Source organism: Haliaeetus albicilla, chromosome 7 (genome assembly GCF_947461875.1).
Source record: "Haliaeetus albicilla chromosome 7, bHalAlb1.1, whole genome shotgun sequence".
Classification (NCBI taxonomy): domain Eukaryota; kingdom Metazoa; phylum Chordata; class Aves; order Accipitriformes; family Accipitridae; genus Haliaeetus; species Haliaeetus albicilla.
The window spans coordinates 5,596,006-5,613,018 of record NC_091489.1 but is presented as its reverse complement, the minus strand read 5'-3'; the positions used below and the strand labels follow the sequence as shown (position 1 = coordinate 5,613,018).

The following is a 17,013-nucleotide window of genomic DNA, read 5'->3' as shown; positions in this document are numbered from 1 at the left end:
GGGAAAGGGGGCTGGAGCACCGCCTCCTCACCCTTACCCCCTTACCCCACCCTCCCCATCACGTGATGCGGCGCCACATGACCGCGGGCCCCCCCCCGGTCCCCACGGGGAATGCAGTGCGATGAGTTGGCCAGGCCTCAGCTCGGGGTCGCGGGGCGGGGGGGGGGGTGTCGCCCCACGGTCCTGCCCCCCCCCACCCCCAAAGCGGCCCCGCCGTGGGCACGGCGCCTTGCACCGCGCTGGTGCTGAGCCCTGCGGGCCCCTTGGGGCCTCGCTCCTGAGGTGGGCAGCACCCCCAATCCCCCCCAATCTTCCCAACCCCCTCCAAACTTCCCTATCCCCCCCAATGCCCCCAACCTTCCCCCCGCCAAACCTCCCCAAATCTCCCACAACGCCCTGCCAAACCCCCAAGCCCCCCCCAACCCCCCTAAACTCCCCCCCAGCCCCTCCTAAGCCCCTCAAATGTCCCCCAAATCCCCCCGACCTCCCCCAAATCTCCCCTCACACCCCTGTCAAACCCCTAAGACCCCCCCCAATCCCCTCCAACCCCCCTAAACACCCCTTCAACTGCCCCAAACCCTCCCTAAACTCCCAACCTCCCCCCCCAAGCCCCTCCAACCCCCCCTCATCCTCCCTCAATGCCCGCCCCCCCCCCCCCCCCCCCGAGCCAGAAACCACAGAGCCAGGTCAGACCCAGAGACCCCCATGATGGGTGGGTGGGGGACACACAACATCCCAGGGGCTTTATTGCCAACGAGGGGTGTCAGGGTGGTTGGGGGGTGGGTCTTAGATGGCTGACTGCTCCTGCCGGAAGGCTTCGGTGGCCGGTGGCCGGTCGGTCTCGGTGGCCATGGCGGCCTGGCGCAGCACCGCCATGTGCTCCTCGGCGGCCGCCAGCGACCGCTCGACCCAGTGGCGGGCGGCGGGCTGGCGGCAGGCGCTGCGGGTCACCAGCACCAGGTGGCTGACCGACAGTAGCAGCGCCGCAGCCCTGCGGGGACACGGTGGCCTTGTCACCTCCCTGCCCTGGGCCGGACAGGGATGGTGGCTTTGCCACTGGGAACGTGTCTCGTGCCTCAGTTTCCCCATCTGCAGCATAGGGGGGTGGAGATGTCCATCCTCCCCCCTGCCCCCATCCTGCTGGGTCACCCCGTAGTGGTTGTCACCAGCTATGTGGCATGGGCTGGCACTGGTGTGTCCCCCTCCCACCCATGGGTGTCCCCCCCACCCAGGGAGTGTCCCCGTCCCTCTCGCCGGTGTCACCTCGCATCCAGCAGTTTGGGGTCCAGCGGCGGGTACATGGATCTCACCACGTCGTCCACCCTGCCGGCAGGGATGGCGTTAACCCCTGGGGACACTGTGGTGACACCCTCCATCCCCCCCCCCCCCCACCCCGAGCCCCGGGACTCCCCCTGTCACCTGGGGCTGATGCGTTTGGCCACCACGATGATGTCACCCAGGCTGGCGGGTGACTTCACCCGGGCGCCCGAGCCCATGGTCATGGCCACCAGCTTCTCCGTCAGTGTGTGGCAGATCTGTGGGGGGGTTGGGGGACAACGGGAGTGGGGACACGGTCGACTCGGTGCCACCAGTGCCACTGGTACCACCAGTGCCACCACTGCCACCAGTGCCACCCCCTGGACTCACCTTCAGGATGGCGATGCAGTGGGACACCAGACCCCTGGGGAGAAGGAGGAGGGCGTGAATCTGGGCGGACCCCCCTGTCCTCGCCCCCCATGTCCCCCCCCACCTGCCTGCTCACACCCCGTGTCCCCCAGACCCTTGGGGACATTCCCACCCAGAGACCAGCTTGAGGACTGTCCCTTCTTGGGACTGGCCATAGCTTGGTAACCCCAAATCTCCGCTACCTGCATCCCGTGATGGGGGGGTTGGCACTGCATGGAGGTCGTCAGCAGTGGAGGGGGGGACATGGGGCACACTGGGGACACACACACACTTACGAGGCGTCCTCGACCCAGTCCTCGTTCTCCAGGATGGCCTCGATGTGGGGGTTGGTGATGACCACATCGTCCAGCTCCAGCTCCGAGGGCTCCGAGGGTGTCTCGGCGGTCCCCATCAGGTCCACGATGGGTCTGTTGAGGACATGGGGGACATCCCTGGGGATGGGGCCACCTCCTCAGGCTCCCCCCCTGCCCCCAACACCCTGATGATGCTGCATGTGTCCCCAGCATCATCCCCTTGATGATGGTGGACATGTCCCCAGCATTGTCCCCAGCCCATGGGGTTCGGGGTCCCTCCCTGACCCCCCCTCACCCGGTGGGGACAGGGACGATGCCACCCCCATGGGATCACTCACTTGGTGTCGTAGTGGTGCCGGAGGTCTTTGGGGTGGCAGTACCGCTGCCGGCAGACCACCACCAGTGCCACGAAGGATGCCAGGAAGATGGTGGCCAGCACCCCGATGGCCACGATGACGACCGTCTCCATGGCTGGTCCCCGCCGGGGGTGGGGTAGCTCAGGCGTCTGGCGCCATCTTGGCACGGTGGGGTCTGCGGTGATGGGGGGACCGGGGAGGGGTTGGGAACCCCACAGATGCTCTCCCCGCCCCCCCCGCACCCCAAAATGCCTGGCCAGGACCCAGTGTCTCCCACTAGATGGATCCCTGCCCCAGGGGGTCCTTCCAGAGGCAGTGTCACCTGGGGGGGGGGTACTGGGGGGAAGGGGTGATGTTGGGTGCAGGCTGGAGCAGGATTCGGCCATGGTACATGGGGGGGCTGCCCCCATCCCGCCACCATGGCCATGGTGACATGGGGCAGGAGCTGGGATCAGGAGAGTGAGGTCTGGGCCATATGGGGCTGTGGGGACCCAGCCCTATGGCACCATGGGGACCCCCAGAGCCCAGTCCTTATGGGACTATGGGGACCCCTGAGAGCCTGGTCCCTATGGGCTGTGGGGACCTTCACAGCCAGTCCCTATGGGGCCATAGGGACCCCAGAGACAGGTCCCTATGGGGCCATGGGGACCCCCAGAGCCAGTCCCTATAGGATTATAGGGACCCCAGAGACCGGTCCCTGTGGGGCTATGGGGACCCTCATAGCCAGTCCCTATGGGGCTACAGGGACCCCAGAGCCTGGTCCCTATGGGGCCATGGGGACCCCCAGAGCCCAGTCCTTATGGGACCATGGGGACCCCCGAGACCCCAATCCATACAGGCTATGGGGACCCTCACAGCCAGTCCCTATGGGGCCATAGGGACCCCAGAGACCGGTCCCTGTGGGGCTATGGGGACCCTCACAGCCAGTCCCTATGGGGCCATAGGGATCCCAGAGACTGGTCCCTATGGGGCCATGGGGACCCCCCAAGCCATCCTCAGTGCAGCAGCGGGGTCTCTGAGTCCCCGTCCCCATGGGGAGCAGGACACGCAGCCATGCCAGGCCCACGGGACACCAGCCCGGGGCAGAGCCGGCTGGGACCCCCATGTCACCGCACAGGTCAGACAGCGGGTGCCCATGCTGGGGTGGGACACACACATACCCCATCCTGCTGGGGTGGGGGGCACCCAGCCCTGCCCTCCCTACCTGCTGCCAGCCGGGAGCCACCGCCGGGGACGGGGACACGGGGACACGGGGACGGTGCCACTTCCGCACCGCGCGTTCAAACACCGACCTTTACACCCTGACTAATGCATGGGCCCCCCACCGGAGGGGGGGGGGATTGCCAGACATGCTCCCCCAAACCTCCAACCCCGCTTCCCAATGCATCCCCCCTCCCACCTTTTTTTTTTTTTCCCTAAATCCCATTGAATTTTAAGCCAGGTTTAGTGATTTGGCTTAAATTTCCAGGCCGGGTGCACTTGTCCCCGCTCCCCCGCCGCCCGCAGGGCTGGGGACAGCCGGGGGGGGGACACACACACATATACGACACAACACAGTGGCCCTCCCCCCTCCTCCCCCCCCAATTCCCACCACAATTAATGCCTTAAGAGGGATTTTGGCCACCAAAGCTGGTTCTGTGCTGTAACCCCTTGGTGCCTGGTCCTGGGGGAGGGGGTGGGCTGGCAGCCCCGGGGGGGGGCACCCACCTCCCGGCCCTTTGGTGGTGGTGGTGGGGTCCCTGCCCCCGGTTGAATTGGGGTCGGATCCTGCCTGTGCAGCGCCGAGCACTGGAGGGGGGGGGGGGGGCTTGTGGCAGCAAGGGGAAGTGTGTGTAGGGGGTCTGGGGGGGTCGGGTGGCTGCTGGAGGGGTCTGGGGGGGTTCTGTGAGGCTCTGGGGGGGTGTTCGCTGCTGGGGGGAGTCTGGGGGGGCTCTGTGAGGCTCTGGGGGGGGTTTGCTGCTGGGGGGAGTCTGGGGGGGTTCTGTGAGGCTCTGGGGGGGGTGTTCGCTGCTGGGGGGAGTCTGGGGGGGGCTCTGTGAGGCTCTGGGGGGGTTCGCTCCTGGGGGGGCTCTGTGAGGCTCTGGGGGGGGTCGCTGCTGGCGGTTTGATGCGGTCCCTGGTCCTGCACAGCCCCGGTTGCGGGGGGCGCGGGATTGATGGGGGTCCCGCATGACCCTCGCGGGGGGGGTCGCTCCGGGGGTCCCAAGGCGGGGGGGGGGGGTCTCTCTGGGGGTCCTGCACGGCTCTATGGGGGCATCGGTCCCAGGGGGCCCCTACAGCCCCGGGGGTCCCGTACGGCCGCGGGGCGGGGGGCCCTCCCAGGGGGTCCCAAGGGGCGGGAAGGGGGGGGGGGAATCACCCTGTGGGTCCGAGGTGGGGGCCGCCCCGGGGTCCCCTCCCGCCCCACGGTGTCCGTCCCCCCCCCCCCAGCGGGTCCCTACGCGGGACCGAGCAAACCCCCCCCCCCCGCACCTGGAGCCGCTCGGCGGCGGCCGCGCACAAGATGGAGCCGGGGCGGGGGGCGCGGAGCGGGGCCGGCAGCGGGGCTCGGCCCGGGCTCTGCCCCCCGGCCCCCCCCACCCCCCCCGAGCCGGTCCCCGCCCCCGCCCCGCCCCGCCGGGACCCCGGGTCGGTTCCCGCCCCCGCCCCTGCCCCGCCCCGGAGGGTCCCGAGTTGTTCCCGTGGCGGGAGGGAGGGGGTGGGTGAAGTTTCCCCTCGTGTCCCCAAGTGTCCCCGTCGTGTCCCGAAGAACCACCGCCGCAGCCCTGAAGCATCCCCTCCTGTCCCAAAGTATCACCTTGGGCCCCAAAATGTCCCCGCTGCATCCCAAAGTGTCCCAAAGTGCCCCTGCCGCACACCCTCGGAGCATCCCCTCGTCCTCCAAGGTGCCCCTTGTCCCCCCTTGTGCCCCAAATCTCCCCACTGCATCCCAAAGGGTCCCTGTCCTGTCCCCTCGTGTCCCAAAGGGCCCCTGCTGCACCCTTGAAGCATCCCCTTGTGCCCCGAAGTGTCCCCACTGCATCCCAAAGGAACTCCGTCATGACCCCTCGTGTCCCCTTGTGTCCCAAAGTGTCCCCATTACATCCCAAAGTACCCTCACCGCACCCCAAAGTGCCCTTGTCGTGTCCCCAAGTGTCCCCGTTGCATCCCAAAGTGTCCCCTCTGTAACCCAGCCATCCTCCTGTTCCCATTGTGTCCCAAAGTGTCACCACCATGTCCCAAAGCATCCTCCTCGTGTCACTGCTGTGCCCTTTAGCGTCCCCGTTACGTCCCAAAGCATTTCAGTTGTGTCCCTTACTGTCCCTTTTGTGTCCCATACTGTCCTGGTTGTGTCCCAAATCATCTCCATCATGACCCAAAGTGTCCCCACCCCAGAGAGGTGACTCTGGGTGACAGGAGCTCACATCCCACTGGCACCCGCTCCCCACGGTATCTCTCAGCACCCGTCCCCGCTGCCTGCAGTGACACTCAGGATGACATGGGGTTTGGCGATGCCAGCCGGGAAAGGTGTCCCAAAGCAGAGGGGACGCAGTCACCATGGTGCCCTGCAATCTCGCCCCTCTGGGGGTGCCGAGGTCCCCTCGTCCTCGTGGGGTACAAAGGGCACATCTTGTCCCAAGGGTCACCAGGAGCCAAGGGGCACCCAGCTCCCGCTGTGCCACCAGTGTCCCTGGGGATATCCCTGTGCCCCGCCAGCAACGCCTCGTCCTCGCGGCTGAACGGGCTCTTTATTTGGGAATACGGCGGCGGGCTCGTGCCGGATACCGGCTCCGGCCATGGCACAGCTGGACTTCTCCCTGTCCTCCCTGCTGGTGGCACCGTCCCTGCGGGCACTGCCCGGCTGGGCACCTCCATCCCCTTATCCCGGGGATGCCGGGTCTGTGCCGCTGGCCCCAGCAAGCTGGGGACCACCAGGCGTCGATCGTCCCCTCTTAACCGATGGGGACCCCCTCAAACCCCACACACCCCCTGGGGCTCAACGTCCAGCGGATCCGGCCCCAGTGGGTGGCAGAGGAGGACAGGGTGCTCAGGGTGCCCCCAGCTCTGACACCCATCCCTCAAGCCGCATCCCGAGCGAGCCGGGCCACCGCGCTGCCCTTCATCGAGCCCGCGATTGCCACCACCCATCATCTGAGGTGACACACGGCCAAGTCCTTCCACTGAGATGCTGCTCCTTCATGTCCCCACTGCTGGGCTTGTCCCCACGAGTGTCCCTAGGGCGTTTTAGCCGTCGGGGAAGATGTAGCTGTACTGATTGAGGATGTGCTCCACCACCTGGTTCTGGAAGACCATGTGCATGGCCATGTTCCCCTCCTCGCTCGCCGGCCGCAGCAACGTGGGGCCGAAGACGATGGCGATGCTCTGCACCGACATGCGGTTCTCCTCCTTGTACTCGATAACCCTGCGGGGACAAGGGATGCTGTCACCTGGAATGCCCCCAAACCCAGGTCCTGTCCCCCTTCCTGCCACTGGCTTGGGTTTGGGGGGGAGCGAGCTAGGTGTCACCTGCAGAGGTGGTGGAAGAGGACCTTCATGGTGTCGTGGTGGGCAGGCGGGAGGGAGAACACCAGGTCACGGACGCACCGGCCCCGCCTGGTCGGGTCCTGCATCTCTGCAAGGGGAGGGAAGACACGGTGGGGTGCTGGCTCCAGCAGCCGGAGCATCCGTCCCCGTCCCCATCCCCATCTCCATCCCCATCCCCATCCCCATCTCTGTTCCCATCCCCATCCCTATCCCCATCCCCGTCCCCGTCCCTGTTCCCATCCCCATTCCCATCCCATCCCCATCCCTGTCCCCGGGCCTTACTGATGGCAGCGATGAACTTGTCGAAGTGACTGAAGGGGACGAGTGGCTCCGGCAGCTCCCGGAAAAAGAGCTTCAGCGCCCCAGTGACAACGTGGATGTCCTCCCAGCGCCCATCATCCAGGTCCAGGTGCTCGTCTGCAGGGCCAGGACAGCACCTCAGGCAGGTCCCAGAGCCCCAGGGACCGGTGAGGGTCCCCGTCCCTTCCCTCCTTGGCTGGAACCCCATCACCCTGACCTTGGGCAGGGGGGGTATATCCCATTTGCCCCCCGTTGTCACCATGGGGTGACCTTACCGTGCTCCACTTTGTAGCGCAGTTTCTGGATGGTGGCCAGGTTGCCGCTGACCCGGTACAGCCCATCGATGTCCAGACCTGGCAGAGGACGGTGGTGGAGATGGGGGGGGAAAGCTCCTGGTTAACCACAACCCGCCCTGGGATGTGACACCAGCCACCATCAAGGGAGCTCTGGGTACCCACATGTCCCCACTGTCCCCTGGAAGATGCCCACAGCCGGGTGGCACACAGTGACAGTGTCTGGTATGGTCATGCTGGTTGCCTGCAGCAGCCAGCACCGGGATTCCAGGGAAAATCCAACCATCAAATTTAGGCTTTACCCAGAGCTGTCCCCATCCCAGTGCCCCTGGGGTTGTCCCTGTCCCCGAGCCCCGGGGCGGTACCTCTCCTCTCCACGGTCTGGATGCACTGCAGGACAAAGCGGGGCACCGTCCCCCGCTCCCGCTCGCACAGCGCTTGCAGGGAGCAGCCGAAAACCTGATCTGGAAAAACCAATGGGCACTTGAGCATAGCTGGGTGACACCGAAAGGATGCCTGGTGGTGGGTCTGGGGTGGGGGACAGGGTTGGGGACATCATGGTCCGTCCTGTTCCCATACAGGTGTGACACTGGGGTGGCTGGCGGTGATGGGACATGCCCAAGCCCATCACCAAGACGTCAGGTTGGAGTTGGTCTTGGTCCCCCCAACCCTCTACCCCAGCTCTATCCTTGGCTGTTCCCACCCACCTTCCAGCTTGGGGACACCCTGAGGGGGCTCAGCTCCACCCTGAGCACCCACCCTTGATGTAGCCCGAACCCTGACACCCACCTTTGATGTAGCCCCTCTCGCGCAGGGACTGCAGCGTCGGCCGCCTCTGCAGGAACTTGCGGAGTTTGTTCCGGACTTTGCTGGAGTCGTTCTCACCACTGGCACTGCCCATCGGCTGCCCGGCTACTGGTGGGGACAGGGCACACATCAGCATTGTCCTGAGGGACCGGGGGGCTCCTGGCACGTCCCACCACCACGAGGAGCTGGGGACACCGCGGGGTGGCCATCCCACCCTGCCCGGTGGATGGTTTTGCCGGTGCCACCCCAGTGCCTGTCCCTATGCCAGGATGCCCGAGCTCACCTGCCCTCTTCTCCTCGCTTCCCCCCAGCTTCTCTCGGGAGCCGAATTCAGCCCCGCTTTCGGCATCCTCCTCGTCGGGGAGGCCGGTGCCCTAGGGAAGGGGCAGCGTGAGACCCCTGTGCCCATCCCGAGGGTGGCAGGGCGGGGGTCGGCGGGCACCTGCTCACCAGCCTGCCGATGCTGTCAGCGATCGCCTTCTGCCAGGCGGTGATGATCTGCTCCGAGTCGTGCTGGATGAGGAATTCTGAGCCCTCCCGTGTCTTCAGCTGCAGGAGCAGCAGGCAGCAGTCAGGGCAGGGCCACGGGGCTGCCCGCATTTGGCTGCAAGCACCTGGCTTTGGGGGCCAGGTTGTGGCTGAGAACAGCGCCCAACTCATTACACTGATGACCCCCACTGTTGCCATTTGCCAGTGAGCCAGGGTGGCTGGAAACCTCCTCCCCATGCAAAGCCCGAGTGGAAAAACCGCTCTGGGAGTGGGGACATCCCTTGGTGACATCTCCTTGCCTATAGGAAAGGGACGGTGGCCGGCAGTGCAGCACGTCCCTTTGCTCCCAGCCTGGGGACATCAGAGGATGTCCCCACCACCACCAACCCCAGCACATCCCCTTCACCACTGGTGAGATGAACCAGGTGGGTGCTGGCATCGCCACCACCTCATGGGCCACACGTGGACCCTGCCAGGTGACCGATGTCCCCCCCGCTGTCACCCGTCTCACCTCCAGGACATGCTTCTTGCTGGACTTGTCCTTGCCGGCCCAGGCGAGGGTGGCCCCACGCAGCTCCACCGTGTGCTCGGGGGTGGTCAGGGTGCTGGGGTGCCGCTGCAGGAGCAAGGGGACGAGGGTGGCACCGCTGGCTGGCACCCACCCAGAGGGGACGGGGACACTGGGGTCCTGCTCTGCAGGGGGGGCTGCGGGCTTTCCTCCTCCAGAAAGGCAGGAGTGGCAAATGTCCCCTGTGGGACATCTCTGTCCCCTCCCATGGCACCGGGGTCTCGCTGCAGGGCCAGGATGTGGTGCTGCTGCAGCAGCGTGGGTGTCGTGGCCACCAGTTTGGGGACAGCCGGGCCCTACAGCCATCATCACCTCATGGGACATCCCCAGCCCTGCCCAGGGACCCCGGGGGTCTTCAGCATTAGGGTCCCGCTCAGTGACAGCACCATGCGGGAGGAGCATTACATGGCGAAAGGAGTCTGGGTGGCTGTCCCCAGGGATGGGACAGTCCCTTGGGGTTTTCATAAGGGAAGAGCATCAGACCCTCTCGCTCTCCCCATGCCGTGGGTTTCGGGGTGCTTTGGCCACGCTCCCCCTCCATCCAGCCCCTCCCCATCCCTGTTTTCCAGAAGGACCCCCCCCAGACAGAGCCCTGCACCCAGGTCCCGGCGGTGGGGCCAGCACCACGTCCCCCCCTCCGATGGTGTGGGTCCATCCCCTCTCCTTCCCCTGCCACTGTCACCGCAGGGTGTTGCAAAAGCCACGGCAGCTTCTGCATCCGGGCGGTGGGTGCTGGGTGCCGGGGAGCGGGGGGGGGGGGGGCTGGGTCAGGCACCGCTTCCTCCTCGCTCACCCTAACGAGCCTTGTGCACTCATTAAGATGCCCTGACACCAGCTCTGGCCCAGCGTGTGAGAGCAGAGGTGTGAGCGCACCCCCGCCGGCGTGCGGCAACCCAGCCCAGGGCTGGGAGGGGTCCTTGTGTGGGGTCCTGGCTCCATCCCATGGGTGTTGGACCCATTCCATGGGTCCTGGCTCCATCCTGCAGGTGCTGATCCCATCCTGTGAGTCCTTGCCCTGTCCCCTGAGTGCTGACCCTGTCCCATGGGTGCTAGCCTCATTCGATGTGTGCTGGTCTCATCCCATGGGTGCTGGTCCTATCCAGTGGGTGCTGGCCCCATCCTAAAGGTGCTGGCCTTGTCCCATGGGTGCTGGCCCCACCTCATGGGTGCTGGTCCCATGCAGTGAGTGCTGGTCCCATCTCACGAGTGCTGGTCCCATCCCATGGGTGCTGGCCCCCCACCGAGGCCATTGGGGCTCTTACCAAGGCACCAGCAGCCGAGTGCTTGGAGTCCTTGAAGAAGGTGAGGATCCCCCCCTCCAGCACCGTCCAGGAGGAGCTCCAGTTCTTCCTGGGGAGCAGAGGAGGGGTCACCCAGGGGGACAGTACAGCCCTTGTCCCCTCCGCCCCCCTGGCGCTCCCTTCTCCGGTGGTGGGGGACACTGGGATGTGCTTACCGGAGCCGCTTCCCTCTGTCCACTGTCTTGGTCCGGTTGAGCACTCCGGCTTTTTCGAGGCTTTTAAACTGGAAGACAAAGCAGGGAGGGGGTGTCAGGCTTGCCCCCTGCCTTTCCTGGTGCCGGGGTTGGGGAAGGGCTGTCTGCCCCTCCCCAGGGTGCTCACCTTCTCCTCCTTGAGCCCCAACACCGGCGGCACGGTGCTGTGCCAGGCAAAGAGCCCACTGTCCTGGCTGGAGCCACTGCTGGCCCGGTCATGGTGGCCACCCACCGGCACCTGGGGAGGGAGGGAGGGAGGGAGCGGGTGATGCCCAAGGTGCCATGCCAGAAGGGTGCTGGGCTTCACACCCACTGTCCCTGTCTGCTGCTTTTGTGGCTCCACGAGGATGCTCATCCCCTGCCAGAAATCCCTGTCCCTATACCTGTCCCCATTGCTGTCCCTATCCTCATCGCCAAGCTTGTTCCCATCCTTATCACTGTCCCTATCCCGATCTGTGTCCCCATCCATGTCCCCATCCCCATTGCTATCCCTGTCCCCATCCCTGACCCTGTCCCCATCCCCGTACCGTGTCAGAAGTGAAGTGCTCGGGGTAGAACACAGCTCCCTCGGGGTGGCTGTGCCCGTACCAGCCCGGGGGCGAGCCCAGCTCCTCGGGGCGCCTCGGGGACAGACAGAGAGCGGCCCCCTGATCATAGGAGCCCACGGGTGAGTAGTCCTCCTCAGGATAACCCTCCAGCTCATCTGGAGACAGGTCAGGATAGTCCGTTTCTGGAGTGGGAGGCTGGAGAGAAGAGCCACATCAAGATCTTGTGCCCCACCAAGAGCATCCGCATTCCCAAACTGTGGCCAGCCCAGGTGGGGGCCGCCCCAACTCCATCATCTCCATCTCCATCCCCATCCCCATCTCTGTCTCCATTCCGTCTGTGTCTTCATCTTCATCTCCATCTCCGTCTCTGTCTCCATCTCCATCCCCATCCCTATCTCCATGTCCATCTCCATTTCCATCCCCATCCCTATCTCCACTTCCCTCCCCACCCCCATCTCTGTCTCTGTGTCCATCTCTTGTTTCCATCCCCATCTCTGCCTCCATCTCCATCTCCGTCTCCGTCTCCGTTTCCATCTCCATCCCCATCCCCATCCTCATCACCCCTGCGCCTCACTGGGTGCTCACCCTCTGCTCCATGGGACCGTACCGCGTCACCCCAGGGTACATATCCTGGGAGCTGCCTCCGTCTCCCGTGTGGGGAGGGTCCCACGACGTCTCACCTGTTACCGAATTATAGAAAAAAGCCTGTCCGCTGGCTTCGTCCATGTACTGTTCCCACTCGGGAAACTCCGGGCTGTGGGGAAGCGAGGAGGCGGGAGAGGCGACAGGACTCACTCCATCTTCTGCCTGCCCAAAGGGACAATCCCACGTGGTCTCACCCGTCACCGGGTTATAATAAAACAAGTGTCCACTGTCCGTATCCGTGTGGGTTTCCCAATCCGACACGGAGCTGCCGGCCTCCTCCGGGGCCGAGCTGGTGGCTGCGGCTTCTTCCCGCAGTTCCTGGATGTTGAGGTAGATGGGGGCAGGTGGCTCCTCCGGCTCCTTGCGTGCCTGGGGAGGACACAGATGGGTCACTCGGGTGCTGCGGTTGGCGATGGGTGCCGTGAGATGGGGCAGGGCTGCTGGGAATGGCGTTCCTGGGATATCGCTGCCATGGTACCCAGGCTGGTGAATGGGTGAGAGGGCTGAGGAGCTGGATCCTGCCCTGCCCCGGCTGCTGGGGCATCCCTCCTGCCCGGGCACCCAGCAGGCACTACCCTGAGACACCCGCTCACATGGGGCAGGAGCTGCGAGCGATGGGATGTAGATGGCCGGGTGGTGGAGGAGGGCACCCGTAGCACCCACATTGGGGCAGGGAGCACCCAGCTGGCAGTGGGGATGGGAGTCCGGCCTGAGCACGTGGAGAGAGTTTGGGCTTGGGGCATCGTGGTCTCCGGTGTCAGCGCTGGCATCTTCCGTACCCACGTCACCCGCTGTGCCTGCACCCCCGGGATCTGCACCCACATCATCGGCATCAGCACCCCAGCACTTGCACCCACATCATCGGCACCCAGATCACTGGCACCCAAACCGTGAACACCCCAACATCTGCAGCCCCACCGCCACCGACATGCCCATCACCCCCCAGCCTCTGCACCCACATCATCGGCATCAGCACCCCAGCACTTGCACCCACACCACTCATACCAGCACCCTCAACACCAGCACCCTGGGACACCTCCAACGTGCACATCACCAGCACCCAGACCACCAGCACCCAGACCACCAGCACCCACAGCCCTGCCACTCACCCCAGCACCCTGACCCCACTGGCGAGCAGAGCCGGCTGCTGGGACCGTCAGCCCCATCACCACATCCCAAAATAAGGCCCCGAACACCCCTGGCGCTGCTGCCCAGCTCTCCCCACTCCGTGGGGCTGCTCGGGGTGGAGGGGGGACGTGTCCCCTGGGACCAGGTGGCTGCGGGCGGGTGGCTGCCGGCGGGGAATGTCCTCCTGGCACCCTTTGATCTCCCCAGCTTTACAGCCCCTGAGCCACCCTCCAACCTCCAACGGCGGCGGGGACAAAGTTTCCCAACCCCAGCCCTGCCCGTCACCCTGGGGTGGGGGTTGGGGGGGGTGGACTGTCCCTGGGGGCACCCTGGAACAGAGGGGGACAGCGGACTGAGTGTCCCCAGGGACAGTCCACCCACCCCCCCACTCCCCGCCACCCCGTGACCCCCCTACTGCGGCGAGCAGGGCCGGAAACCCAGGGCGAGAGGCCACCTTCATCTTGGGTGGGGACAAGGGACATGGGGGTGACCAGGGGGGACCCCCGGCATGGAGCCCCTCCAGCACCTCCCTCCTTCCCATGGGTGCAACCCTGGGGGGTTTTCTCCCCCGGTGGGGGGGGACACATGATTGGGTGCCCCTCGCCGCTTCAGGATGGGCATCTTGGCACCCACTGGTGCCCGATGCCACCTCCGCAGCGTAAACACTTGGGGGAAATTCAGGAGGGAGCTTGGAAGTGGGGGGGTGACCCCACAACACCACCCCCCCACCCCCTCCCAGCTGGGTGCACCCATGGGTGCTGCCTACCTTCCCCAAATGCAGCAGCTGCGACACCCTGCTACAGGACCGCTGCAGAGCACCCGACACCCGGTCACCCATCTCGGTGGGCACCGGTGGGAGGGCAACCGGTGGGGGTACCGGGAGGCTCCGGCGATGCCGACGGCGCCCTGTGCTGGGCCCCGCGCCGGCCGCGCTTCCTGCTGGGGTTCGGGGAGCGGAAGAGCCGCCTCCGAGCCCGACGCTTGGTCTCGGGGCGGAATTGACTTTTTTTGGGGTTGTTGTCACCCCGTCAACCGCCACCCATCGCCCGTCATCCACTCCGGTAAAGCCAAGGCCAACCGAGTGGGAATTGCACCGGGATGATGCCGTGCCGGGGATGCGACTGGCGCTAAGTGGGGAAACTCCCCCCAAATTTAGGTTGGCCCATCCGGCATCGTGCCACTCCACCGGCAACGGCACGGGGACGAGCTGGGGGGTGCTGCGTCCCCCCGACACCGGGATCGCCCCGTCCCGGCTGCCGAGGTGGTAGATGCACATGGCGGCCGGGCCGAGGCCGCCGCAGCCCCACTGCTGCCGACGCCTGTTGGTTTTGGCACCGGTTGGGTTTAGGCAGGGGAAGGGGAAAGCTCCGGTGATGGCACCGGGGTTGGGGACCACGCTGGGTCCCTCCAAAGGGGGGGATCAGTGGCTTTGGGTGTGCAAAGAGCTCTGGGGTTTAATCCGGCACAGCTGGGGTCGCAGGGTGTAAAATGGAGTGTAAAACACGGCCCTCCGCCACCAACACCCCCTTTTCTCTACCAAAACACCCCCCCTGGGTGGCACAACCCCTCGAGCCCCCCTCAAAGCAGGGGACCCCGGGGCTGGGGGTGCTGCGGGTGCCTGGAGTTACCCCAAAGAGAGGTGCTGGAGTGGGGGGGGGACGGACAAGGACGTGGGACACCCCCCCCTCTGCTGTCACCATCTCAGCCCGCTGTGCCCCAGCCTGTGTCGGCAGGAGGAGAGGGGCTGGGGGGGCACCCCCCACCCTTGGGTGCCCCCTGCAAGAGGGGTGCAGCGGGGAGCCCCGGGGCTACTTACTGGCTTGGGGCGAGCGTGGGTTTTGGGGTGACGGGGCGCCCGCCTTAGCTGGGGTGCAGCCAGCACCCACCTCCGGCACTGGGTGCTGCGCCCAGGTGAGACACCCGCCCCAGCAGGGAGGAGTTGCTGCGCTTCCCTGTTAACCCCTTTCTGTCTCCTCTCACCCTGGGAATGCTGCCGGGATGGGGTGTGGGAAGCCCCAAAGACCCTTGGATGGCACCGAGCCCCCCCACCCCGGGCATCGCTGGGCTTTGCACCCTGGTGGGACACTGCTGCAGGGGGGCTGAGAGAGCCCAGGGGTGATCACAAGCGTGGGGAAACTGAGGCACAGCATGGGGCGGGGGGCTGAACACAGAAGGTGCTTGGGGTGGGTGCCTGGGGTGGGGGTCGCTCACCCCCCCCACCCCGAGGCGGTAATTGCTGGCAAACCTGTGTGGGGGCGGTTGGCCCACAGGTTTGCCCCATGGGGTCAGTTCAGTGGGGGGACGTGGGGGGTCCTGGCAGTGGCAGTGGTGCCGGGAAGCCCCTGGGTGCCACCCCACCCTGTGCTGGGGGTCACAGGCTCATACCGGGACACACACACGGGGCTTTGAATCAGCCGAGGGACCCAGGCGTCCTGTCCCCCCCCCCCAAACTCCCCCTCCGTGCGCTGCTTTTGGGGACAGGACCGGGGATGTCACTGTACCTGAGCTGCGTGGCCAGATCCTGGCCACCCCCTGGCCGTGTCCCTGTCCTTGCCGGCGGCGTAGAGGGTCTCGGAGCGGCTCTTGCCGAGCGGGCGAGTGTGTCCCGGGGGGGGCCCACGCGACCCCGTGGCGGTGGCACCGCGCGGTGTCAGCGTCACCCGTGCCAGGTCATCCAGGGAGTGTGAGGGTCGAACGGGCTCGGTGGGGTGGGGGGTCAGCCCCGGGGAGACCCGAAAAGAGCTGAGCACCGGCGGCGAGTCCCTCCTGGGCACCGAGTCCCTCCTGGGCACCGAGCATCCTCCGGCCGGCTCCTCCATCTCGGTGGCGCCGACGAACCGATACTCGTAGGCTGGCGGCTGCTGGGGGGTGAGCGTGGCTGGATCCGTCCCGGCGTGCCCCGGCGGTGGGGGGTCGAGCGGGGCCGGGGTAGCAATGGGGGGCAGCTCCTTCACATACTGGGCAGGGATGTAGAAGGGCCGGGTGTCCCCGCTCCTCTTGACGTGCCACCAGTGGTGGTTGGTTCGTTTCAGCAGGACGTAGCGCTCGTTAGGCTTGATGGAGACCAAGGTCCCGTCCTTGGCTCGGTACTCGAAGCCGTATTCCACCAGCACCAATGCCTCCTCCGCCGGCACTGCCGCCTCCATGGCCGCCCTGGCACCTCCGCCTGTGGGAGATGGGCCGGGGAAGGGGCTGACGGCGGCTCCCAACCCCTCTTGGGGTGCGCAGTGACCCCGGGGGAACCAAACTGGGGGGTCCCCGCTGAGCCCCGGCCCCAGGCGGCCGTTCCACAAACCACCCAAACCCGCCTGGAACAGCCCCGGGGTCACCACCACCGTCCTCACCCACCCTCCCCAAAGCCCCAAAGCCACCGAACCCCAAGACCCCCCAAAATCTCACCTCCAGCCAGTGTCGGGGTGCAAGCGGGGGCGGCGGGGCACGCGGCAGCGGGTCCCGCTCGCGCCTGTGCCGGGCTGGTCCCGACTCGCCCCGGTTTCCTGCCGGCGCTTCGACGAAAGACGGGGCCGGGCTCCACGCTGGCGTTGGGTGCCTGGCCCCCCGGCCAGAGGAGAGGGGCGGTGGGCACCCGGCCTGTTTCCTCCCCTCGGGGTGGGAGGGAAGGGACGATGGCGGAGGGGACCCGCTGCCGCCCGGCCGAGGAAACGGCTCCTCGGGAGGTTCCTGCCGCAGGAAGGGCCCTGCCCTGCGGCTGAGCCGGGATCTGTGTCGCTGCCGGATCCGGCATGGCCTCCCCAGGGCAGGGGGATGGGACCCCCATTAGGGGGGTCCCACGGGAGCGTGGCTTCCCTGGCTTTTGTGCCTTCCCCCCCCCGGGGAGTCCCACTGGGGTCCCTGTGCTGGTGGGTGCACCCCAAACCCTC

At 66.4% G+C, this 17,013-nt stretch overlaps 2 protein-coding genes across 7 annotated transcripts; both read right to left on the bottom strand.

Moving 5' to 3' along the window:
• Positions 1-687: 687 nt before the first annotated feature.
• Positions 688-4,929, bottom strand: TMEM98 (transmembrane protein 98). Of its 2 annotated transcripts, none has more exons than XM_069786158.1 (7): positions 4,808-4,929; positions 2,318-2,510; positions 1,962-2,093; positions 1,648-1,681; positions 1,420-1,535; positions 1,264-1,323; positions 688-991 (listed from the first exon to the last, which is right to left on the bottom strand). In XM_069786158.1, the coding sequence occupies exons 2-7, from the start codon at positions 2,446-2,448 to the stop codon at positions 787-789; spliced, it is 678 nt and encodes a 225-aa protein (XP_069642259.1). In that variant the 5' UTR covers positions 2,449-2,510; positions 4,808-4,929; the 3' UTR covers positions 688-786. The 2 variants fall into 2 exon arrangements, with proteins under 2 accessions (XP_069642259.1, XP_069642260.1); XM_069786159.1 differs by lacking the exon at positions 4,808-4,929 and adding an exon at positions 3,540-3,645.
• A 1,123-nt stretch (positions 4,930-6,052) lies between these two features.
• On the bottom strand, positions 6,053-16,713 carry ARHGAP27 (Rho GTPase activating protein 27). Of its 5 annotated transcripts, none has more exons than XM_069786743.1 (16): positions 16,532-16,713; positions 15,634-16,298; positions 11,945-12,373; positions 11,339-11,554; positions 10,939-11,049; positions 10,773-10,840; positions 10,579-10,666; positions 9,260-9,364; positions 8,710-8,808; positions 8,543-8,633; positions 8,242-8,367; positions 7,818-7,916; positions 7,435-7,512; positions 7,142-7,276; positions 6,842-6,947; positions 6,053-6,737 (listed from the first exon to the last, which is right to left on the bottom strand). In XM_069786743.1, exons 2-16 carry the CDS (start codon positions 16,276-16,278, stop codon positions 6,560-6,562), a joined length of 2,574 nt encoding a protein of 857 aa, XP_069642844.1. In that variant the 5' UTR covers positions 16,279-16,298; positions 16,532-16,713; the 3' UTR covers positions 6,053-6,559. The 5 variants fall into 5 exon arrangements, 4 of the variants coding, with proteins under 4 accessions (XP_069642844.1, XP_069642845.1, XP_069642846.1 ...); XM_069786744.1 differs by having other exon boundaries at positions 8,242-8,364; XM_069786745.1 differs by lacking the exon at positions 10,939-11,049.
• Between the last annotated feature and the right edge of the window lie 300 nt (positions 16,714-17,013).

Excerpts from the sequence above, each read along its gene's own strand:
- TMEM98 (XM_069786158.1), bottom strand. The coding sequence starts at position 2,448 with ATGGAGACGGTCGTCATCGTGGCCATCGGGGTGCTGGCCACCATCTTC. Across the intron at positions 2,094-2,317 it reads CGGCACCACTACGACACCAA|ACCCATCGTGGACCTGATGG; the intron begins GTGAGTGATCCC and ends TGTCCTCAACAG. Across the intron at positions 1,324-1,419 it reads GCCAAACGCATCAGCCCCAG|GGTGGACGACGTGGTGAGAT; the intron begins GTGACAGGGGGA and ends CCCTGCCGGCAG.
- ARHGAP27 (XM_069786743.1), bottom strand. The coding sequence starts at position 16,278 with ATGGAGGCGGCAGTGCCGGCGGAGGAGGCATTGGTGCTGGTGGAATAC. Across the intron at positions 11,555-11,944 it reads ACGGTCCCATGGAGCAGAGG|CCTCCCACTCCAGAAACGGA; the intron begins GTGAGCACCCAG and ends TCTTCTCTCCAG. Across the intron at positions 6,738-6,841 it reads CTCTTCCACCACCTCTGCAG|GGTTATCGAGTACAAGGAGG; the intron begins GTGACACCTAGC and ends TTGTCCCCGCAG.